At 39.6% G+C, this 24,977-nt stretch overlaps 2 protein-coding genes across 2 annotated transcripts in view; both read left to right on the top strand.

The window, feature by feature from the left end:
* LOC144653361 (uncharacterized) overlaps positions 1–24,977 on the top strand; it is a 94,398-nt gene that overhangs the window by 10,061 nt on the left and 59,360 nt on the right. The gene's annotated exons all lie outside the window — the stretch shown is intronic.
* On the top strand, positions 923–16,911 carry LOC144653355 (guanylate-binding protein 6-like). Its single transcript, XM_078513333.1, has 12 exons — positions 923–1,046; positions 3,094–3,780; positions 4,226–4,287; positions 5,842–6,334; positions 8,249–8,411; positions 8,875–9,136; positions 10,524–10,659; positions 13,444–13,600; positions 14,725–14,985; positions 15,260–15,382; positions 16,017–16,064; positions 16,577–16,911. Exons 2-12 carry the CDS (start codon positions 3,329–3,331, stop codon positions 16,613–16,615), a joined length of 2,196 nt encoding a protein of 731 aa, XP_078369459.1. The 5' UTR covers positions 923–1,046; positions 3,094–3,328; the 3' UTR covers positions 16,616–16,911.

Below are 24,977 nucleotides of genomic sequence, written 5' to 3'. Positions count from 1 at the left end.
AAACGTTTTTTTCCCCTGGGGATGGGTACGGTTACACGAAGGCTAAGCGTTGCGTGACGACTCAAATCACAGCGACAAAGGGTCTAGAGTTGGTCCTCACTGCTACCTACCAGTGTCGACCACCAGTGTCGGATCCACACCTTGAGCTAAGATAGCGACTAAGGTACTCATGCTGCCACAGATGTCTTTTATGTGGATAAAGTGGCGAGAGTTGCCTATTGATCGATAAAAGTTCAAAAATTCTAGCAGAATAAGAATAGGCCGGCCATTTTACAGTTATCTGCTCAGTGACCTGGCCTTTGAATGGAAGTGAGGCTGAAGGTGACCTTGTTTTGATACAGACCTCACTGCTTTTGTTTTGTTAATCATGTTGTTCTGATGCTAACTAGTTTGTATTTACATAATAATGCAGAGAGGTTTTTTATCAATGCAAGGTCACCTCCAGCCTCACTGCCGTTCAAAGGTCAGGTCACTTGGCAGCCAACTGTAAAATGGACTATTATATTTTTTACAAAAATAATGAGAAACAATTTAGGACACTTGAAAATACGTACCTGAAAATACACATATGGAAATGGCGAAGTAAAATGGGTAGCCGTTCTTGGTTAATTAGTTGCCATAATTTTTTCTGAAATCTTAATCTGCCCGTATATGTCATCAATCGGCTAGTTTGTGTTTTTCGATTTTCTTGCTCTGGTAAGTGTAATTTGCTTATCGTAATACATTTCGCAAGGGGAGAGACGGAAGTCTCAAACCTGTTTTGCAAACGAACGAATTTGTATGGAGATTTTGGGGCCTGAATTTTCGACACTGAGCCCGGTGGTCGCGCTCTTAGTTTTTTTGGCGATCTGAGAACGAGGAAGTGACGTCCCCCGTTAATCAGGTTAATATTTAAGCCGAACTCGCGCAAAGCTGGAAACGAGTCGTCTCGTCCGCGTCTGGTCACGCGATCCAGTAATTTGTTCAGTCTGTGCTTAAAGTTCGCTTCCAAAGTACGCCTACAGGGAGTGAAAACTGGGAGAATTAGTCTTGACTTGTCTCAATAAGTACGTAAGTTTTGTATTTTCCGCTTTTTTGTAAAATAACTAAAAATCTGGCCGTTTACGACCTACAAAATTAGCTTAAACTGTTAAGCTCAGTTTTCACTAGCGACGCAAGCAAAAGCGCAAGCACAAGCGCAAGGATAACAGCTCTGCTCTTTTTTCTCCGTGAAAACGGCTCCGACCGGCAAGCAAAAGAACAAGCGCATTGCATTTACATGCTTGGATCAAAATTTGTCCTTTTTGCGTGTTCGCGCTTGTGCTTGCACTTGTGCTTGCGTCGCTAGTGAAAATCAGGCTTTATCAGATCGAAGAAACAGACCTCTGACTATAAACGTTAACAGCTTACATAAGGAGGTCCCGGTGGCATAAAAGGCCTACAAACTTAACCATGTGGCACTTTGAGCATCGTCAATTTTGGCTGTGCTGTCAGCCCAAGAGTTCAAGATAGAAAAACTACCAAGACGTAAATATTGTTATTAATTATTCTCCGAAATGGAGGTAAATTATGGTAGACTATTTACCGAGCTTCGAAGCAGCGACATGTATGTTGCTATAGCCACTATTCAGCGAGACTGAGAAGAGTTATTGTCTAAGTATTTACCAACAAAGCGACCTCCGATCTAACCCACATATATATAGAAGAATGACGTTTCAACTCTGCTGAGGCAACAAGTGAGAGAAAACGTTGTTGCTGTTTTTTATTCTCGAAGCGCCATTTCTTTGTTTGCATTATTTTCGATTGTTTACACAGTTTAAATCAAAGGAATGAATACAGTAGATTCTGAGAAGAAAATTGTAAAGATATTGCGTTACGTTATACTGCACGTGCCCTAGCCCGTGTTGTTTTGATCACCAGTTTGATTTCAGCCAATCAGATGCTTTGTATTATTATTTGATTGCGTAACAATTTAAGTACAAGGACCGTCTGTATCCGAGTCTGCGATTGTGTGTAACACTTGGCGAATAAATCGTTAAAAGCTGCTTATTTGTTGTACTTTATCACACGTCGATTTCGCTACAAAAATCGAGAACCAACGAGGAAAAAGTAAGCCAAAAAACAGGGAAAGAACTGCTAATAGATCAGTTAGTTTTGGAATCCGGAGTTTTGTTAACAATGTAAATATATATCGTGTTACCATTACCATAATTGAGGCAGACTAACCGTTACCAGGGCTACGATATACAAAGGCGCGTTTACACGACAGAAAAATTTGGGTACGGACTCGTCAAAAATTGGTCCGGATCTCACCACTTTTGTAGAGAAACAGCTGAAACAGTCAAATCAAAACGGGGCAATAGGCGCCTATGGCCCCGTTTTGATTTGACTGTTTCAGCTGTTTCTCAACAAAAGTGGTTAGGTCCGAACCATTTTTGTGACGGATCCGTACCCAAATTTCTCTACCGTGTAAACGCGCCTTTAGGATATTAAGAGAAAAGCAACATAAGCCTAGCTGGTTTTTTATGCGGGTCCTGTTATCCAGGTCGAATTTGAATTTGAATGTTGGTTTCTCACGATGCGTAAGATTTACGATATGTGCTTTTTACCTGGTTTGTTTACATGCATATACATTAAAGCTTCGAAAGAAGCATCTGCGGAGAAAATTAACATGTTCGAAGCACACACGGCGTGTTATTCGGGTTAAAAAATTGTACAATACACGGCAGAGAAAGTTGGGTACGGACCCGCCAATAAAACGGTCCGCACCTGACAACTTAAGGCGCGTTTACACGGCAGAGAAATCTGGGCACGGACCTGTCACAAAAAAGGGCCGGACCCGACCACTGTTGTAGAGAAACAGTCAAATCAAAACGGGGCCATTGGCACCTTTGCCGACCCTGTTTTGATTTGACTGTATCTCTACAAAAGTAGTCAGGTGTGTACTAATTTATTGACGGGTCCGTGCTCAATTTTCTCTTCCGTGTAAACGCGCCATAGTATGGTGTGCAAGGAGTTGAAATTGATCGAAGGCTCAGTCTTATAAGTAAATATTCCCACATTAAGTCTGTTATATTGTATCATGCCAAAACAAAGTTCAAATTTATTTTTTAGATTCATAAGGCAGACCAAGGTTTGGGACCGAAGAATCAAAGAGGACATTAACGCTACCTCAGTTGACTGAGGCAGTAAATAGCAGTAATAACGCAGCCAGCGATCAAGATCAAGATCAAAGCAGTGCAAACTAATTGTGAGTATCATGGAAGAAGAACACATCAGTCCATGACATTTTTGGCACGAAGAAAACAATATTAACATCGATGACGTAATTTTAATAATTATAATAATAATGACAGACGAAGTTGTCAAACAAGGTGCTAAAGCTGCAGCAGAGGCAGCCAGGGCTGTACTTGACTTATCGATTTCACCATCAGGATTTTCAGTGACCATCAAAACTGATAGCCTTATCCTGGCAGGAATCGCTACTGTTGGTGCCCTATCGTTAGGTGCATTTTATGTGGCTAACAGGTCTCGTGTGGAAAATGCTGTAAGAAACTGCTTAGAAAATAGAAATGAAGCTGGTATTGTTGACCCTGAAGTCAGGAATATCGAAGAGAGTTCAATTCTTGTGGAACTGTTCTGCCATTCAGAGCGAAGTTTCTTACAATTTGTGGAGGACTTTGAAGCACAAATAGTGAAGCACAGATTGGAAGAAGAGTTCGCAAAAATTGGATTCCAACAAAAGTTAACGGTGACCATCATAAATGCTGATGAAGTATACAAGAAAGTGAAAGAGATAAGGTAATAAAACATCCATTTTGGTTTAGATGTTTGCCATTCTTGACAGGATGATACTGAGAAGTTAATTTTAAGCGTTCTGTGTATTAACTATTTTAATAGTAAAACAAAGAAAATAACTGTACAAACGTACAACAGGCGGCATCTAAAGTTATCAGCTTTTGGTCTGAGGTGGCAAGAAGTAAATTTGCAATATCTGTATATATTTTTTGTACTTCTTGTATTGTTTTACGGAGTTTTTACATAGGTTTGCCCTCATAACTTCCTTTTTGAGATGCTCTTTTGATGTTTTTATTTGTATACTTTTTATTTTTATTTGTAACCCTACATCTTAAATAAAGTATGTATGTTATGTTATATTTTGTTATATGTTATATGTCGATATAGTTACTTTTGCAAAGTACGAGAAGCCAGCTCATAACATAATTTTATAATTTATACTTTCCAGGTTTTTGCAAGGACCCAGCAACACAAAGGAACCCTTAGAAAATGAGGACGTCAAGAATATTGGTGAGCACAACACCTACCCCGGCTAACTGACCCTTGAATACTAAACCCTCCCCCTGATCATGGCCCCTCTCCACTCATGTACACCTAACTGCCTCCTCCCTAAACGTTTGCAAAAAAAAAGCAGAAGGAACGTTCACTGACTTTTAGAGTGAATCACGTTCTCAGTGGTAATTTCCAAAAAAAAATCTGCCTGTTTTCTGTTTTGGGGTCATCTTGAAGTGCAAGTACTGTCGTGAACTGTAATAACGTCGTAAATTGTAATACCTGTCGTAAATTGTAATAACAGATGTCGTGAATTGTAATAGCGGTCGTATATTGTAATACAATTGTAATAACATGCTGCCCTGATTTGTAATACTCCGAGCTGTCGTAATTTGTAATAGCACATTGCCGTGTTTTGTAATAATCCTTTAAAATGAGAATTAGCAATCATGCAGAAATCTCGTTTTTGTTTTCTATTAGAAAGAACAGTTAAAGATCTCGTGGCGTAAATTTATTTTACTGCTTGGTATCGTCACTGATGAGGGTTATTCAAAATTATTAACGAACTTCTCACCGGAACTGCGACAAAGCACGTTAAAAGGAATTGTGAGGTGACATTTATTACAATTCACGATAGTACAGTGCACTCCAAAATGTATAAGCAGTGCCGTATTTTAATACCATTTACAAGCAGTCACCCTCTAGCTTTTCAGTGATCAGGTGTCAAGCTCACAGAAATTGTGCCACTCAATTACTGTAAATAGCTTTAATTTGCTGCGAGACAGAGCTACCAGATGGAGCAGTTTTCTCTTGAGAGTCAAAATTAATTCGTATTTGCTTTGGTTTTGCGAAAAAACGCGTATTAATTGGTTTAGAAAACTCGCATCACTTTTTCGACCATAAAAAAAACCAACCAAAACCAATCATGACTCGCTCACACACGTTTTCCCGCCTTTCGCGCCGGCTGGCTATTTGCTTCGAGTTTTGATTAGTTCACTGGATTGCTGTGCCCCTCGCTACCTAGCCCTCATCGTTTATGTCACAGGTAATCAAAGTCATTTTCATATGAAAGGTCTTTCGCTACAGAAAAAAAATCACATAGCGAAAACAGACACTTTTCAATCGAGGGTCTAAGCTTTATAGTTTCATTCTCACCATTTAAATCGTACATATTTTTAAATCCATTTTACTTTTTCTATTGCAACTTGTATTTTTATTTACACGACCCCACAAGCTCTATGCTTTGAGTACCATCGTGTATAAATAAAGGATTTACTTACTGACTGACTGACTGACTGACTGACTGACTGACTGACTAACTTACTTACAGAGAACTTAGTCTGCAAAAGCAAAAAGCTTTTTTCTAACCAAAGCATTGTCCAGTTAGCTTGAGAGGCAAGACCCATTTTATTGACACTGAAAGGGTAAACAACTATAGAACAAAAAACAAAAATTGTCTCAAAGATTTGACAACAGGGGTTCAAAATCAGTCCTATAATATATACCATCAGTCAAACCATCCATGCCTTGGATATAACAGAATATATTGCTCTGTGAAATTGCCCTTTTCAGCTGAGATTTCTGCAAAACAAAGAAATGACGTGGCTATTCCAATTTGTATACCAAACAACTGCAAATGGGATGAAACTTCCGGGATCTGGCGTCATCAAAGCGAACGTCGCACGGGACTTCAGCTCGTAAACGCGGCATTACAGAAACTCAGGGCCATCCAGGGACCAGTGTGCGTGGTGTCAATTGCTGGGTCATACAGAAGGGGCAAATCGTACATTCTAAGCGAAGCTTTCAACCAAGGGTATGTCTTTCCTGTGGGCCATTGGCTTGACACCGTCACTATAGGGATATGGATGTGGGTGGTCCCAGACAAATACACTGATGATCACGGCCGAGAGTTCACTGTGGTGTTACTGAATTCCGAAGGAACTGACGCTGTTGGGGCGGATGGCATGAATGATCACTCCATATTTACACTGTGCGTTCTTCTCAGTTCTGTATTGATCTACAATTCCCCAGGGTTTCCCGTGAGAAGAGAATTGGAGAAAATGGAGTATCCTTAAAATCACACGTGAAAGTATTAATGACCGTTTATTGCAACTGTTTACTTATATTCCCGAGGAACAGGATTGGGCCTGAGGCACATAGTAGGCAAATGGACTCACTACATTCATGTATGTGCATTTGTTCATCTCCAGACTAAGGTACCCACAAGCCTAGCAGTGGACACCGGTTTCATCCATCTTGGGAGTCCAAAAGAGGACGAAACAGCTGTCCACTGCTAGATTTGTAGGTACCTTAGCCGGTCTGGAGATGAGAAAATGCACATACCATACAAAAACGAAAAAATGATCTCTCTGAGTGCGCTCAAGTTGTCTAAGTTACTTGAGGCGGCCGGGTTAACTTTGAAAAAACGCCTGTTTAGTACTGTTTCTAGATACTTCTTTAACAGCAAATATATATTCTAGATATATAGATTACTTCATAGAAAGTGCGCCGTACGGATTAATATTCACGAGTTGCAAAACTGTGGGAAAACGAACGAGTGAGCGTAGCGAACGAGTGAGTTTTCCAAAGTTTTGCAACGAGTGAATAAAAATTCGTACAAAGCACTTTCTATGCTGTAATTTGTTTATTATATATATATATATATATGTTGTGTAAAAAAACGGTTTTTGTAAAAAAGCTGCTTTTTTACATAAAAAAGCACCTTTTTTACCAATATAAAATTGTAAAAAAGCAGCCTTTTTACAAGAATATATATTTGTAAAAAGGCTGCTTTTTTATGTAAAAAAGCGAATTTTTACAGGAATATATATTTGTAAAAAGCAGCTTTTTTACAAATAGATATTCTTGTAAAAAAGCTGCTTTTTTACAAATTTATTCTTGTAAAAAGCTGCTTTTTTACAGGAATATATCTTTGTACAAAACCTGTTTTTTATGTAAAGAAGCTGTTTTTTACAAGAATATATATATTTGTAAAAACTGTCTTTTAATGTGAAAAAGCAGCTTTTTTTACAAGAAAATATATATTTGTAAAAACTGTCTTTTTAAGGAAAAATTAGCATGTTTTGATTAATATTAGTTTACCTTGAAAAGTAATCCTCCATCACCAATATGATGTGTTTGTCATTCACGTCCGTACGGTTATCGTTAGCTGGGCAGGCTCCCGTAAGCGGCCATCTATCCCATACACCTCCAGTGACCGCTTACGTGAACCATTCTCGTAAGCGGCCAGCTCCAGTTACGGACACTATATATATATATAACGAGAATTCAACCATTGAACACTTTACGCCGATTTTTCCAGTTTACATACAACAGCTGCAGTTAACGGCGCGAGAAAACAAAGCTGCAAATGCACATAGCTTTGCAAGCGAATTCGCTATTTCAATAATATACATGTAAAAAAGACAAATTACTGGCGCAAACTCTCCTTGACAAAAACTTTATTTAAATAAACACACTACGTTACATTTACTTTAAAAACTTCGTATCGCATCGAGGAAACTTCGCCACAAGCGAATAAACTACTGGCGAATCAACTGGCGAATTGTGAACAACGAGTCGGTTAATTAAACAATAATTACCACGTAAATCCAGATTAAAAATGCAGTTTACTTAACCAAGACGATCCCAAAAGTGCCTGAATATTCTTAGAAAGTCCGTGGATGTGTTGATAGTTCCGATGAAAGTCTTGTCTTCGCTTTCACTTATCGACACTTCGCCTGTCTTCACTTTGCCTTTAAAGAAGGATTTTTATCACTGCTGTATTCTTTAGGTTTTGCTTATATTTAGCGTGTTGCTGTTGGCTTGCATTTCCATTAAATTCTTAAAAGGCAAACTTATGTAAAGGAAGAAAATGTGTAGCCATGAAATATAGCAGATATAGAATTCTATTTGCAAGGTTTATTGCTTAAAATTCTCGCTATATATTTAATAAATGATATTTCTTAACTTTATGTAGTAACATCATCAATATTCCCCAGCTGATCCAAGTGATTGCGGGAAAACCTTTAGATGAGGAGGATTCACGAAATGTGTTTCCTTCTTTTGTGTGGTTGCTGAGAGATGTTACTCGACGTCTGCCCAAGGATGTGGTAAACGTAAAGGAATACTTCCTCGAAAAGGTAAACACGAGACTCAATCGCATCAAACCATTTTAGTTACTCGCCGGGAAAACGGTTCTGATTTTATATAAATGTATTATTCTGGCCACAAGAATGGAAGATATTTTAAATTATTATCGACAGCACTCATTAAGCTGTCAGTATTGAGTATTTGCGACCAATTTCAGACGGACGTGAAGAAAAGGCTACATCAGCCACATCACCAGCTGATGTGGAAAGATATGGTTGATAATATAAGCTGCGTCTCTAGCCTGCGTTTAAGCTCGAATTGTACTAGAGGTACGAGATGTGGGTACCAACTTCTCAGTGGCCAGATGTTTTGTAAAACATACTCAAATGATACTGGCTACTGAAATCCATTTTTTTTTTTTTGCTCTGTCTGAATAAAGTTATCGAGTGCTGAGTTCTGGGATGAAAATCAATTTGTATTTAATTATTCTGTCTTGTTTTAAATCTCGAACAGGTTTTCAAGCCCCGCGAGCAGCTTAATGACAAATCTCAAAAATTCGTCAGAATCATCCTCAGGTTTTTCCCGGATTTCGACGCCTTTTCCCTTCACCCACCAATGGTAGATCCTGATGTCCTTCAAAACGTAACAGAGGAGGGAAGACAGGGGAAGATAAACTCCTCTTTCCTGAAAGAATTTGAAGATTTTAAACAAATGTTGCGTACCAAGCTGAGTCCTAAACCGAGTTTTGCTGGAAAAGGATTCATGACGGGTGAAGGTTGGTCGAAATATCCTCCATATCTCTGCAAAAATTTCTCCGATAAAACATCTTTCGTAGCATCATAAAAAAAGTTGTTTTTAAAAAGTGCTTATATCTTATATAGTTTTTGCGGGAAGTTTCAGGAATAACCCCTCCATTAGTCGCAGTGTGCTCATAACCGTCGAGCACGAATCAAACGTTACTTTCCGCGCGCGTCATATGGCGTAATATAGAATACTTCGTGGAAAGTGCGCGCGTACGGTATTTACGCACGAGTTGGTGAGGTATCAGAAATAGAACGAGTGAGAGGAGCAAACGAGTGAGATTTCTGTTACAAACCAACGAGTGCGTAAATATCGTACCGAGCACTTTCCGTGTAGTATTGTGTTTATTATATACGTATTGAGATTATCATTGACTGCGTCATTGAACGCCCCATTTAATGAACAATATAGTGGAAGATACTTCAACAGTCCAAGCAAGTTATTTTTGTAAACGGCGTAAAGCAGTTCAAATTCTTCATCGGTCAACAGCACGTCCAGCAGCTTTGTATTTGCTTCCACGGCCTTCTTTGTTCGGTTATTTTTGTTTTGATTGTTCAAGTCAACTGAAGCGGATAACCTGCAAGATACTTGTTGAGTTCTTCTGAAGCTATTGTCGCTATTGTCGCTCGTCGTGGACCGTTTCCGCTTGTCAAAAATATTCATCCAACAGCCTGAGTTTCACGTCCGCTTTGCTTTTATCTTGTGTGCTCTTGTTTTTCTGACTTCAATTCGACTTATTCTTTTGCCGAAGAACCGTGGGCTTTTCACTTTTGTTTTTCTTAGGAATAACGAGAAAGTTTCAAGGTAAACGTTGGAATTATAATTGTAAAAAAATAGCTACGCCAAGAAATGGCTTGTGTGAAAACTTCAACTTGATACGGCTCACACGTAAAAAAAAAACATGATATGCGGCTTCTGATTGGACGTATCATTTTCCTCACACGTACACGTGAAAGAAGCGATACGCGCCATATGATTGGTTTACATCGGTTTGCGAACGAAAATTACTTTGCGGCTTTTCAGTGAGTAAATCTCAGTACGTATATAATATATAAATACCATGGAAAGCATACGTGCGCAAATAAAATGAGTGAAACTTGAAACCCCCAGGGGCAAGTGTTCTGAGCTTGTAGGCCAAACGCTTTTCCATCGCTATGCGCGAGTCAAAATAAATGGGTAACGATCTGTTTGATGCCATATTCGCGCGTTGAGGTTTTGCACCTGGCTTTGCTTTATTACACTCGTGTGTCGAACGCGAAGTTTTCTTCTGAAAGGTCACTCAGTGCCCTCATGCAAAATAAAAACCATAGACTTGAAGACTATGTAAGCTAAAGTTTTTAAGATATTTGATTTATTCTTAGCTTTAGCAACTCTGGTGGAGGAATATGTAAGAGCACTTAACTCTCCTGGGGCGGTTCCTGTTGTTCAGAGTGCATGGAACGTGTTTACGAAAACAAAATGTACTCAGGCTCTGAAGGATGCTAAAGCTGTTTATGAGTAAGTACTGCTAATTATAAAACCTAGCACCACACTTCCGAAGCAAATTCGAAACTTGTCTTCAGTCTGTGGTTCTCCATTTCGTATTTTCACAAATTTTTAAGCTAGTGTACACTTAAGGTGGCTCAACTGGATTTTCAAGGGGTAACACCGCTCAAGTTTGATAATTAACTACGTCGCTATTAACAATGCTATCGAAAAACGATCACCACAGTTGTATTAGATAAAGATGAAATTTTTTTATGATCAGTGTTATATTGACATCAGAGTTGCCATAGCGACGAAATGACGTCATTACGTCTTTTACTTTCGCTCGTATTACTCGGCACCAGAAGATTTTTACGAAAATCGCTCAAAGGAGCTTGTACCACACATAGCTGCCTCGATGTTGGCAAAGTTTGAACAAATTCTGTGAGAGCGTTTTCGAAATATTTGGGGATGAAGTTTTCGGGGCTATAAAAACAGTCAAAAACATACTAACGAGAAAATGGGGTAATATCTAAAGAAAACGACGCGCCTGTGAATTGCAATTTCATCTTATGGTAGTTTGATTTCGTTTAAAATCGTGTTTAAAACAGTGGTGGGGATTGCTTTGGTCGATTGCGAGAAAAAAGAATTTGATGAGCGTGCGTTCCGGTCATCTTGTTGCCATTTTCGCTTATTATTTGGTCTATGCCTACAAAAGTGATAATAAATTAAAAACCGCTCGATGAATTTTTTTTAAAATTTGACAAACTCGAGGTTTGTCATCTATTGATAAAGCTTGCAAGTTTCAAGCTCATTGAAAACATTTAAGGCAGTAAAATTGGGCCTCCAATGTACTGATTTTTTCTCGCAGATTTCATGTTTACAAGCGAGTGTCCTCATTATTCACGGGTATTGTTTTCAAGTTTCATATCTTCGTGCACCACTCCAGTAAAAAAATTCATTTGCATTAAACAGGACGCTCGATTGCTTTCTATTCCGAAACATTTTCCGAAGCATGATAATCTGCCTTGGGGTGAGAATAGCAATGACAATATCTGCAGAATAATATCTTTCGTTTTCTGGACAGAGGCCCTTGACATCAATAGCCCGACAAATGCTGTTACAATATTTTAAGCAATGTAAGCATGTTTCGGAAAATTGTTCGGAAAACAGTCGAGCGTCCTAGTTAATACAAATGAATTTTTTGCTCAAGTCGTTCACGTGGATATGAAACTTAAAACAATACCCGTGAATAATGAGGATACTCGCTTGTAAATACGAAATCTGCGAGAAAAAATCAGTACATTGAAGGCCCAATTTTACTGCCTTAAATGTTTTCAATGAGCTTGAAACTTGCAAGCTTTATCAATTAATGACAAACCTCGAGTTTGTCAAATTTAAAAAAAAATTCAACGAGCGGTTTTTAATTTATTATCACTTTTGTAGGCATAGACCAAATTATAAACCAAAATGGCAACAAGAGCACTTGAACGCACGCTCATCAAATTCTTTTTTCTCGCAATCGACCAAAGCAATCCCCACCACTGTTTTACACACGATTTTAAATGAAATCAAACAACTATAAGATGAAATTGCAATTCACAGGCGCGTCGTTTTCTTTAGATATTACCCCATTTTCTCGTTAGTATGTTTTTGACTGTTTTTATAGCCCCGAAAACTTCATCCCCAAATATTTCGAAAACGCTCTCACAGAATTTGTTCAAACTTTGCCAACATCGAGGCAGCTATGTGTGGTACAAGCTCCTTTGAGCGATTTTCGTAAAAATCTCCTGGTGCCGAGTAATACGAGCGAAAGTAAAAGACGTAATGACGTCATTTCGTCGCTATGGCAACTCCGATGTCAATATAACACTGATCATAAAAAAATTTCATCTTTATCTAATACAACTGTGGTGATCGTTTTTCGATAGCATTGTTAATGGCGACGTAGTTGATTCTCAAACTTGAGCAGTGTTACTCCTAAAAAATCCAGTTGAGCCACCTTAAATTTGGCCCAAAATAACTAAATATGAGATCGTGTTAAAATTCGAAAACAGCTTCGATCTCATTTCATCGCTACATGCTTCGCAGATCCTGACAACAGTAAATATCCAAATGAAATAGCTAGGCATAAATATAGCGTGCTCTGGTGACGAGATTGGGAAAAACCTTAAAAGCCGGGAGGCCGATGAGCTAATGGTACGCCTTGTGTGTTTAAAGCGTAATTGAAGTGTTTCCCACTTTGAGTGCCTTTTAACCACACAGTTTCTAAGATTCAAGGTGCAGAGGTTGCTTTAGAATTTTAAAGTAATGCTGAATTTTTCTATGTTTTAGCAACGAGAATGTTGTTACTGACAATGAACTTTCTAACCTCTTCTTGCGTTCAGAAAGCGAGTCACTAGAGGAATTTAGCATGGCGTTTTTTTTTCCAGGGAACGGAAAAAATCAACTTCTGCCGTTTGCCGGGTTCGTACGCGGAAATGAGTAGTTTTGTGTTTGTCGTGAATGTGGGATTTTTTTCCTTATTTTCACGAGGAATTAATTTTTAGAATTCGATATAAAAAGGTACCAAAACGAAAGGCAAGCTCGCGTTTGCCGTATAACTTTTTCATTTCTTGTTGGATACCAGCAGTGTTTAAGATAAGAGGGGTCTTAGTTAAAAAACCCCGACAAGGCCAATTAGGTGAAATATAATAGAATTAGACCCGTTTGAATTCTACTTGCTTAAAAACTAATCTGGAAGCCTGATATGGCTGCCTTACTTAGTAGATCGACGGAAAATAACCTCAAAGGGTATTCCTTTTATTTATGTTTCAGTGCAGGAATGAATGAATTCAGGGAAAGCGTGCGCCTTCCTTGTGATGGTGAAACAATTTGGAGTTCTCACAAGAATAGTTTTCTTGAAGCCTTGACTCTTTTTAAACGTGAAACGGAAGACACTGCAGCTCGAAGGATTTTCATGGAAGAGTTTATGGTAAATAAATTTAAATAAATTTTCGGAGTAGTTGGCCAAGTACTCATCCTGTGTTTGCCATACGCATTACACCCTTCACAGTAGTCAAACGCAGAATGTATAACGGGTTTTTTGCTGCCTCGAAAGATGTTTATAAGAAAACGTTATAAAAAAGCAGTGGTAAGCCAATTTGTGAGCTGATAGGCTTCTCAAGAACTGCGCGCGCACAGTAAGTTTGACCGCTGGCGCTGTGAGCGCTACACTCGTTTCACGATCGAGTTCAGTTCTCGCTACCCACGCGGTTCGCGTTCGTTACATGCACTTCTCGTGGTAAGTCTGACTAGTTAACAATTATTCACCGAAGTGGAGGTGAATAGTGGTGGATATTTACCGAGCCGCAGTATACAGCTATTTCGAGAAACGTTGTCGGAAAAAAGCACAAAACTGCACAAGCCAATCCCTAAAGGTAGTATGGGTAGACGTATTGAGCTACTGCACGTGTTGAATACTAATGAGATATAACAACAAAATAAGCGCAATTTTCAGGTTTTCTTTCTTTTCAGACATGTAGAAACAAGGTACGTTTAGACCCTCTGAAGTTCAGAAGAATTTTTCCTCACTCAAAGACATGCGACAGTAAAAGTAAAGCTACAGATATATGCCTCCTAAGAAGAAAAACAAATTCTCCACGTGCAAAAATACAAACTTGTAAATTTCTTCTAGGCCAATATGCAAAATTCCAGTGAATACCCAGACCACCTCTCGGTCTTGTCACGTGCACTTTGATGTTTTTTTTTTTCGACAACCTTTCTCGAAATAGCTGTATACTAAAACAGTGGATAGCGTTGTTGGGGCGCTCTGATTGGCTACTCAAACTCCGGATATCCTTTGCTATTCACCTCCGAGCAACTCGTGCGTGAAAATTGTAATCGTTTACAGGAATAAGGAGCGAAGCTGCTCGCTAAATATCCACCATTAGCCACCTCCACTTCGGTGAATAGTTGTTAAGTACCCAAAATTTCCTATTCACACAAATGGTGTTGTGTCGTTTTTCAAATTACACTAGGAATGATATTTATCTTTGAAATTTGCTTTACAACAACTCTTTTGATTTTTATTTGTTTGTCTTTTTGTTTGCTTATCAGAACTACGCAGACGAGGCTGAGAGTGTGTTGCAAAGAGAAAATAACAATCTGACAGAGGAGAAGTGTAATGAACTGATGAAAACTTTACGCATGGAGTATTTAGACCCTGTACTCAAAGACCTTCAAGATGCTGATTACAACGAGTTCTTTGTTTTGGGAGAGAGCTTGAGATCAGCTTATCGCAAACTTGACAGTGAATTTAGGCAGCAGGCTTCTGGATCCAAGAGTTTGTGCTCTACTTTGTCAAATATCTATGAGCTGGTAAGCTTAATCTTATGCGGAGGCACTGTTTGACATTCTACTGTACCTTGATGTGAATGTTGTAAGCTCCATCTAGCTTCAGAAAGATAAATCGGTTGTATCGAATAATACGTAAAGTAAAATTGAGGAATCATGATGATGATGATGATTATGATGATGTTGATTATAAGAATTGGGAGGGAAGCTGCACCACCTCCACCACTACCACCGTTTTCATCATCGCCAACTAAGAAAATATAAGGTAATCTTTGGTCGTTTGCCTTTCTATCATTAGCGACACCGTGAAGAGATGAACGATCATCTGGCTAAAGTCGAGAAAAGAAGGTTTTATTTTAAGCATATCGCCCGTGAAAGTGTGGCGAGAGAAGCTGAGGCAAAACAGAGAGAGAATATCTTGGTAAGTTTGAAAATTATTATTTTTTGCTGAGGTGGATTCACTAGTGGAGTACCGAGCTACTGAGCGTGTGTGAAATGAAAGGAGGCGCGAGCCAGCCAGAGACTAAGTAATTAATGACTACTAGACTGAGCTAAAGACAGGCCTCGCAAAGAGGGGAATTGCCAGAACACGGAAGCCCCATCATTTTGCTGTCTGTAGCTCTAATATTATTTTGCCGCAGAGCGTGGAGCACTAAAAACGCTTGGCACAAAGCCCGGAGTGTGGTCAGTCTGGAGTTTCTCTTCGTCTTCCTTCGTCTTTTTAATTTTGTACTGTCAGCTGGATTACAATAGCACAGCACTAAATTTATGACCCCCTTGCGACAAAGTACTAATCAAGTAATTACAAGTAATTACGAACCGCTCCCCCCTATCCCCCCCCCCCCCTCCCACTTAACCGGGACAAACTGTCTGTCACCTAGATTGAATAGTGGATTCTTATCAGCGAATATCAACAAGAGTTTCAGATTGAAAGTCTGATTCAAACGATTATATTTTTTTTCCGCCCGTGAAATAACTTCATTAACTATTTAAATATATATGATAGCCTATCGAAATGTTTAAATTAGTTTTACTTTAATTTTTATGACATTTAGGTTGAAAGTGAAAAACTGTCAAAAAACAAAGAGGAAGTAGAAGTCGAGGTAGGTACTGTTAAATGAACTTTATCTAATCCAGTAACCATGACCAGAATAAAACCTGTTTATTTTCATCATCTTTTATGATGGCGGGAAAGTTTGGACGTGTGTTTTTACGACAGGGATATCTTGATTAGTTTGTGATGCTTGCTGCACATTTTGGTTATCAATTTATCAGAGGTAAATTGAGGGAGGTGCGATGACCTAAGGGGTGGTTTCGTTCTTAAGGTGATTTTTGTGGACTTACGGCTTTACGCCCACAATGCCCCTTTCCAGAAAGGTTAACTAGTTTGTCTGAATAGCCTGCTAAGATAATGTATCTGAGAAGATTAAATCGTTTTGTTCAACGAATGGCGAGAGCGTCGGTCTGATCAGAAGCCAACAGCAGGTTTAGAAATAAACCAACTGTTAATCGATTAATTGTAAAAAACTATTTTTTAGAATTCGCTTATTATTTGTCTTCTCAAAAGGTATCGTAGTGCAACGTGTCTTATAAATCACGAATGCATATCTTTCAGATTGCTCGCTTGGAAACCTCAAGAACAGAGAGCCCATAAACGAATGGCTGGAAAACAAACGGGAACTCAAAAAGAATAGGAAAGGTCGCCAGTAGAGAAGGAAACTTTTTTTTACAACAGAGATAAAAACAATCTTAAATAGAGGAAGTTAGACAACTGAAAACTACAAAACAAAGGGCATCCATAAACACTCATCGAGAAAGACTGAGGAATAGAGTCAAGAGGAAGAGAGTGGAAAATTCGTAGGTGTTAATTTGCTTGCAAAGGCAGCTGTATTAGAAAACATGTACTTATATTAGAACGGCTGCTGATTAAACGATATTTTATTTCTCCAATATTAGTCCTCTCTTGTATTTACAAATTTGGTAGACATAGGATAAAAATCTAATGGTTCCTTTTATCGTTTTTTGTTTTACATGTTTTACGTGTTACTGAGTTACGATGAAGCTGCGGTGTCAGTGATGCCTTTGCGGGCATTACCCATGTCGTTGAATGTACGCCATGCACCATCCAGAGCGATAACCTTCACTTGAATACAAGGTTGGCTTGTGGTCCCATCCATAACACCAGCACTTGCCGCTACTGTTCACATAAGACGAGAAACCAGCACAACCAGGCCAGCTATCTCCTCCTTCTGCCCTTTCTTTGACTCAGTAGGTTTTACATTTATCACTGCAATCTGTAGCTTGCGTCAAGGTGTCAGTGAGTTTTGACCCTAGTAGTATGCTCCCAGTAACTGTTGTTATGAGAGGCGGTTTTGTGATGATTGGTGTATATAACAGTTGCATATTGAGTGCTGCATGGTACCGGATTTTCAAGTTGATTTTGACCTGCACATAAAAGAATGTAACAGTAGCAACATGTATACACCCAGCAACTTATTTCTTTTCCGTTAAAACTTTTTAACACGTGCAATAACCTGTTTTAGATCGAGAACAACCCCTTTCCCCTGTGTTTGTCTCTGTCTCACTGCGTCTGTTGTTCGGTCTGTCTCTCCGTCTGTCTGTCTGTCTGTCTGTCTGTCTGTCTGTCTGTCGGTCGGTCTCTGGTCTCTTGTTTGTTGAGTGACATTCTATCAATGACGACTTTGCGAGTTAGAATTAAAATTAACGCACAGTTCTCTTATAAGTTTTGTTGCTCTTCATTGGATAGTGGAATAAAGTTTTTTCAGTCATCCAACAGAATGATGAAATATCGAATCCCCATACGGCAATCATGTAAAACACTATCTTTCAAGTATTTTTTAATTTGTTTTAGTTTTTAACTGATGATTTGTAACAAACTGTGCCTGATAAACAAAGATTGTGTTGACTTGACTTATAGAGTGCCAATTTTTATAGAGTGAATAAGTGACCCCGCGTTACTGAATACTGAATACTCTTTAGCTAGTTTGCAGAACTCAACGAAGAGAATCATTCCAGCCGTGTGTTTCACTCTTTTTTCATCGATCAGTTTTGAATACAGTCTAAAAGAACGTCTTAGGTGGTCTTACCAATACCAGCGATGGACAACGGGAGTAGAGCAACAAGACAACATTTCAATTTACTTTAAAATCTTGGGTGATGTATTGTGTATAAAGCGAAAAGGTATTTTTCAATACGTTTTTTATGCGATAGCAATTGATTTGAGGAACGAAAATTTATAGATATTGGATGGCAAAAGAGAAAATCTGTTATTCTGACCTCACTTTCCTGAGATGAGCAGGTTGTTGATTGTCATGACCCGCTGTGAAGACACAAAGTCTTGATTGCATCCGGGACTCAACTTAGGAGAATCGAGTTTGCGCCATTTCATTCTAAGGATGATTCTGATAAAAACGTTATTTTTCAATACGTTTTTTATGCGATAGCAATTGTTTTAAGGAATTATAATTTCTTGATATTGGATGGCAAAAGAGAAAATCGGTTATTCTGACCTCATTTACCTGAGATGAGCAGGTTGTTGATTTCCATCACCTGCTGCGAAGATACGGAGTCTTGATTGCATCTGGGACTCGGCTCGGGAGAATCCAATTTCGCACCATTTAATATTTCACGCTGAGGATGGTTCTAGCTAAATGGTTCTGCGAATGACAGTCCGCCAAGGCTTATAGACAGTCGTTCTGTCAATAACTATGTAATTTTTTTCTTTCAGGGTTTGATTTTGATAATCTTCTCATGTGTGGAACTGTTCATTTTAACCATAAGTGTTGTTGTGATTCATACATGTGTCATTTTACGTCTTTGACTGTTCAAAATTTTAGCCCCCAAAACGCGTTGTTTTCTTTTCTTTTCCCGAGCAAACGGCCTTATATAGGCTCCATTTCCGCCGCCTTCTCGTCTCCGGTCTTTCTACCCGGATGACCGCGGGCTCATTTCCCCGAAGAAGCGGTTGGAAATCGGCTAAATTTAATATTTGCACCTTTAATTGCCTGGTTGTGGATCTTAATAGCATTAAAGTACTGTAAATGAATAAGCACTGCACCTTCACGGACGATAAATTAATAATTGCCGTTCTTGAATAATCGCCGCGGCGCAAATTTTGATAATTACAAAGAGACTGTAAAACTATGTTCATGTTACCTCCTGTGTAAGTTTCATTCGAAATGATTTTATATTAAATTGTGCATACCTAGTACGCACCTCACTTGATTCTCTCTATATCCCCTCAGTGTTTTACCGGTTTAACGCTGCTTTCGAATAAGCGCCGCACCTTTAACAAGGAAAATTAAATAAGCGCCGCGGCACTTTATCGATCATTTACGGTACAGCAGCCAAGTGGCTCAAGAAGTCGGCGTTTAAAAACCATTCCAGTTTTTGTAGCATAAATAGGTGTTTAAGATGATCGCTGCTCTCCACGGATGTGATGTTAGTCAATCACAGGTTACCTCTCAGCATTATGTCAGGTCAGTTACACTTTAATTTACTGATACCCATTTTTACTTCTGCGAGTAGAGAGAGCCACTGTGATAGTAAAGTTTGAAATTATGAATATATGAAATCATATATTTGAACTGCGGATGAAAAATAAATGAAGAGATGATCCTCGCAGTTATAAACACAACTTAAGCAGTTGCGAAAATAAAGGCTGAAAAAATCAGGCTTGCCGGCTCTGCGATACCGGTGCAGCGCTCTAACCAATTAAGCTAACAAGCCAACTAGGAGCTGGTCATTAAATTGGTTCGTAATGTACCGGGGTAAACCACATAATCAAGATAAACTAGTTTGATTACTTACCCGTTCACGTGATTGTGGAGTTTTGTCTCCAGCCACGACAAGCCGGTAGCCAAGAGGTGGTGTATTGAAAAAAACGATTGTTTTTGATCCGATTACATTGTAACAAACCGACCACATTTTCCCATGATCTTCATTCTTATTAAAGTGCTACTACGATCAAATTTTCGATTTCCATTTTTTTACATTTTCGTGTACAAGAAGACTTTCTTACTCACCTTGCCAATTTTCAATCCATTACGAACATCAGAAGTCGTTTTATTTTAATGTTTATTTCCGATAATTTACGGCCGCCATTAAAAAACCTTGTTCCAAGGCTTGGTTGCGAATAGGGAGAAAATGACGTCAAGGCTCCAAATACCTCACGGGTTGAAATTATAATAACAATATGTAGTGAAAATCACGCGAAAAGCAACAAAAAGTTTGGGCTTATTTTTCGTGCAATGTTCTATGCTTATTGTTATTATAATTTCAACCCGTGAGGTATTTGGAGTCTTTGACGTCATTTTCTCCCTATTTGCAACCAAGCCTTGGAACAAGGTTTTTTAATGGCGGCCGTAAATTATCAGAAATAAACGTTAAAATAAAACGACTTCTGATGTTCGTAATGGATTAAAAATTGGCAAGGTAAGTAAGAAAGTCAAATTGTACACGAAAATGTAAAAAAATGGAAAACAAAAATTTGATCGTAGTAGCACTTTAATAGTAGCAACTCAGCCGCACTCTATTGGAAATCCGCGAATCTGATTGGTTATAACAATATAACCGGCTTATGCGCTCGCGACTATTCAGCACTGAGTAAAACACGCTTCACAAAAAAGAAAGAACAATTATTTCAGTAATAGATTTTCACGCCAAAAAAATATGTTATTTCACGGCTCACGGATATTATTGCTTAAAAAAAATAAGTAAATACAGTACAACTACAAAATAAAAAGTCATATTAGTCGCCTTGCTCGTGCTATTCCGCCATGAGCACGTGGTTCCATCGGCATCTTTAACGCAGTAGGAATCAAATTTTTGCTCCCATTCGTCAGCACACCCCTTCAGCTTTCCACAACGATTCCCGTAGCAATCCCCTGAAATTTGGCACTCGCAGTTTTGACCGTAAATGCGGCTAAATCCATCACGCTGGCTGGGGGTGACTTGCGACCACTCCTCAATCAAATCGCATGATCTCAGCTGGAGTTTTTCATTCGAAATATATCCAACCAGAAGGTACTCCGTGCCATCAGTAAGGCCAACTCCGCACACCGAATCGTATATACTAGTGTAAGCCTTTGCGAATAGACTGAGCTGTCCGGAGCCGTTCAAGTGAATGCCTTCGGTCTGGTTGACTCTTGACGCCCCTTTGAAGGTTTGTGAGATTTCCAGATTGAAGACCCGGCGGTCGTTTTTCAGTTCCTGAGACAAAACATTTCCACGGATCGCTTAAACAGGAGAAATTGAAAGTTTTTGTAAAGTAAACAGACCTGTGCCGGCTCTACAAACAAGCAACATATCACATACCGTTGTTCCCTGTAGATAGCAAACAAGCAGGGACAAAACGACATTAAAAAAAGTAACATCACAAGCTATTACACACAAAAACTAAAGACCTAATTCTTTCTAGACTTTAAGATAGCCGGGCAATTGGCTAGGGTCGAAAACATGAGTCAATTATCAAGTCCATGGAAACCGCGCGGCGAGCTGCTCGCAGGTTAAAAACCAGCCTTCGCCTCTCGACGCTTTTCTTTTCATATGCTGTGTCAAAATAGAGTAAATCAGCACGGACACATATTTAAGAAGCGAGTTCTTAGCAGTTGTAAAGAAAACTTTAGATTTTAAAAACTATATATGTTCCCCGCATATTGCATTATTCCACCTTCTGCCATCTACCCCCAAACAAATCAAGTGCTATCATCATAGGCGCATGGGCATTTTTTTTGCCAGGGAAGCGGTGAACCATCTAGCAAGTTGCCCAAATTGTTACGAAACAGTCGAAAAGAAATGAGTGTCATACGATGCACTAACATAGGTTTACATATAAAGTGAAAATATTCTTGCATATGAATTTATCTTATAGCTCATGAAACACGTTAAAAGAAATAACTGTCTCTGCCATTTCGACGACCGAAGATATCAATGATACGATCCATGTCATTGTTGACTACAAAGATACAAAGTTGGCATATGCCTTTGCAATGTTAATAAGTGCGATGCTACTGACACGTTGTTGCCCCCATAATGCTGCCGAGGTAAGTTTTCAATCTCTGTAACAAAATGTAGCAGGTATCACTGAAAGGATATGTACCACATTAGAAAACTCTGAAAAGATATCAAATAGATCATTCTCGTGCATTGTCTCCAGCATTTCTGAAACAGTCATGTAGCCTGAATCCGCGCACACGACGAAAACTAGCGCACATTTTCTGCTCGGCTTCCAGGATCTCGCCGTCGATTTTGTACAATTTAGCAACGCTGGAGAAGCTTTCTTTATCAGGTGTTTCACTGTGACTTATTAAAAAAATTACAAATATGTATACAGTCGAAGCTCTCGTAAGCGGACACCCTCGGGACGCAAAAAAAGTGTCCGTAACTGGAGCTGGCCGCTTACGAGAATGGTTCTCGTAAGCGGTCACTGGAGGTGTAGGGGATGGATGTTCGCTTACGGGAGCTTGCCCGGCTAACAATAACCGGACGGACGTGGATGACGACAAAACAAGTACTGAAATATGGTACTGTAATTACTGTAAAATCATTGTGACGAACGGCGATGTGAAGTTCATTGATAAAAATAAGATGAAGAGGTTGTAGAAAGGATTTTCTATCGGTTGTCCGCTTACGGGAGCTAACAAACAAAGAAAAAAGTTTAAGTCGTAATCTCTGAAAGTGTCCGCGGCCGCCTACGGGAATGTCCGCTTACGAGAATGTAAAAAAGCAGAGTTTGTATGGGCGTTAAAACGGGGTTTCAAACAAGGCGGCCGTAAGTAGAGCTGTCCGCTTACGAGAGTGTCCGTTAAGAGAGCTTCGACTGTATCAACATATGATTTCCTTCACTAATAACCAGAAACTCATCACGTGCTAGGCAACCACTGGCTTGTGAATTTAACTAGCACCAGACTGGCTTTACCGCGCCGACCTCTGATTAAAATAAAAACTGGCGCCCAAATGTTTCTTCCTGCCCAAAACATCTGAGTTGCCCAAAATTTAGGGGGGATGCAGCCCCCCCTCCCCCCCCCCCATCTTCCCCGGCCCGTACGCCTATGAGTGCTATACAAGCGTGACGCGAATAAACAAAAGCGTTCTTTCACTTCTTGTATTGACTTTTACCTGCCGCTTACCGATTATCTTGAGCGCCCCTTAACAATTACGTCAGTACAGTGAAATCTTGATTTCTCGAACCTCTAAGCGAATAAAAAATTGTTTCGAGAAATTGAGTGTTCGAGACGTAGTTTAAAACAATCTTCCGTGTTATATCAAAGCAAGGTCACCGGAACGAGATGCTTCGCTCTCATTCCAATCCTTTTTTTTCTTTGAGGCGCTTCCCATTCATTTGTATTCGAGAACGGGATTCCGTGTTAGTCAGATTTGTCCTGTCAAATCAGTCAATAGATAAATATTATACATTGTCATGGTGGATTTGCGCAAAATCTCGTGGAAAAGACGCATTTCACATTAAAAACCACCGGACCGGCCGGCTAGTTCTGACAAATGAAAAGCGCCCTTGGACTTTCAATTTAGTGGGAGTCTGTTGAACCCCGTTTCACGCTATTGAGATTGTGGCAATCGATTGTGAAGAGTGCTGATGGGCAATCGCCCGAGAAACACGCGGCAAAGGCCACTTGTCCAGGAAAAAGAATACAAAGCACAAAGACAACCAAATCTTTACATACCGAAATCTGCAGAACAAAAGTGAACCTGTGGATGTGCCAAAATACAGCTACATGCTTCATTCGCAGTTATCACACACAACAGCACCGCTACATAACAAAGAATTGCGTTCATTGTAGCTCTTTCAGTGCAGAGTATATATATATTCACTCTCTTGACTGAGCGTCTTAAAACGGATTTCGTTCCAAGGTTTACTCATACGGCAAACCACCAGTTTGCTTTCTTAAGGTTTATTTGAATTTAAAATTGCCCGTTACGGTATTTTGAACACGTTGTTATGGAGTATTAATGATTGATTCAAAAGTAAATACAGTGCAGCTCAGCGCAGCACAGTGCAACGCAGCGCAGCACAGTGCAGCGCAGTACAACACAGCACAGCACAGCACAGTGCAGCGCAGCACAGTACGGCGCAGCGCAGCGCAGCACAGTACGACGCAGCGCAGCGCAGCACAGTACAGCACAATACAGCACAGCACAGCACAGCACCGTGCAGCGCAGCGCAGCACAGTACAGCACAGTGCGGCGCAGCGCAGCACAGTTTAGCGAAGCACAGTGCAGCGCAGCTCAGCGCAGCACAGTGCAACACAGTGCAGCGCAGCACAGTGCAGCACAGCACAGCACAGCACAGCACAGTGCAGCGCAGCGCAGCACAGCGCAGCACAGTGCAGCGCAGCGCAGCGCATTCTCGACCTCAGAGCACTTCTCTTTTGCGCATGACAGACGGCGAGAAGAGCTCTGGGCAACTCTGGAACAGAGCCTTTTCTCATTTGAAGTTCGTTGAAACAATGAAAACACCTCTCATTGGTCAAACTGTAACGCGCCAAAATTTTAACGTGCGTCGAGATGGTTGTCCTAGCCCCTGGGGAATTCAATGTTTGTGCTTTATGCAAATCAAAGATTGTGTACGCAATCGTAATATGTGTTGTTTTTGGATGTATTTCTGTTTGGAGACGACATCAACAGACTAGGAGCAATTTTTCTTCACTCAAATAAGCATGTTTAATGTATAACGATGTTTAACAACAGACAATCGTCAAAAAACAGCACTGATTACAATATTACGTGACACGATCTAAATTTGCATCTGGTAAATAAATATAATGGTCGAATGACTTTTTTAATTATTCAGTTGTTAAACATTTTAAAATAAAATATCTATTTAGAAGAACTACCTTGCTGATTTTGACTTTATTGGAGCTTTACACGGGCTAAAGCTGTAACATTAATTTTTGCTGAATTTTTCAACAAAACGCTACTGCTAGTAATCTTTGTAAGAGCCGTTTTTGTCTCTGGAATGTGGAGCGTGCGCAATAGAG

The sequence above is a fragment of the Oculina patagonica genome, chromosome 5 (assembly GCF_052425735.1).
Source record: "Oculina patagonica isolate OP01 chromosome 5, crgOcupat, whole genome shotgun sequence".
Classification (NCBI taxonomy): domain Eukaryota; kingdom Metazoa; phylum Cnidaria; class Anthozoa; order Scleractinia; family Oculinidae; genus Oculina; species Oculina patagonica.
The sequence above is the reverse complement of the archived record's forward strand: the minus strand, read 5'-3'. Positions and strand labels throughout refer to the sequence as shown.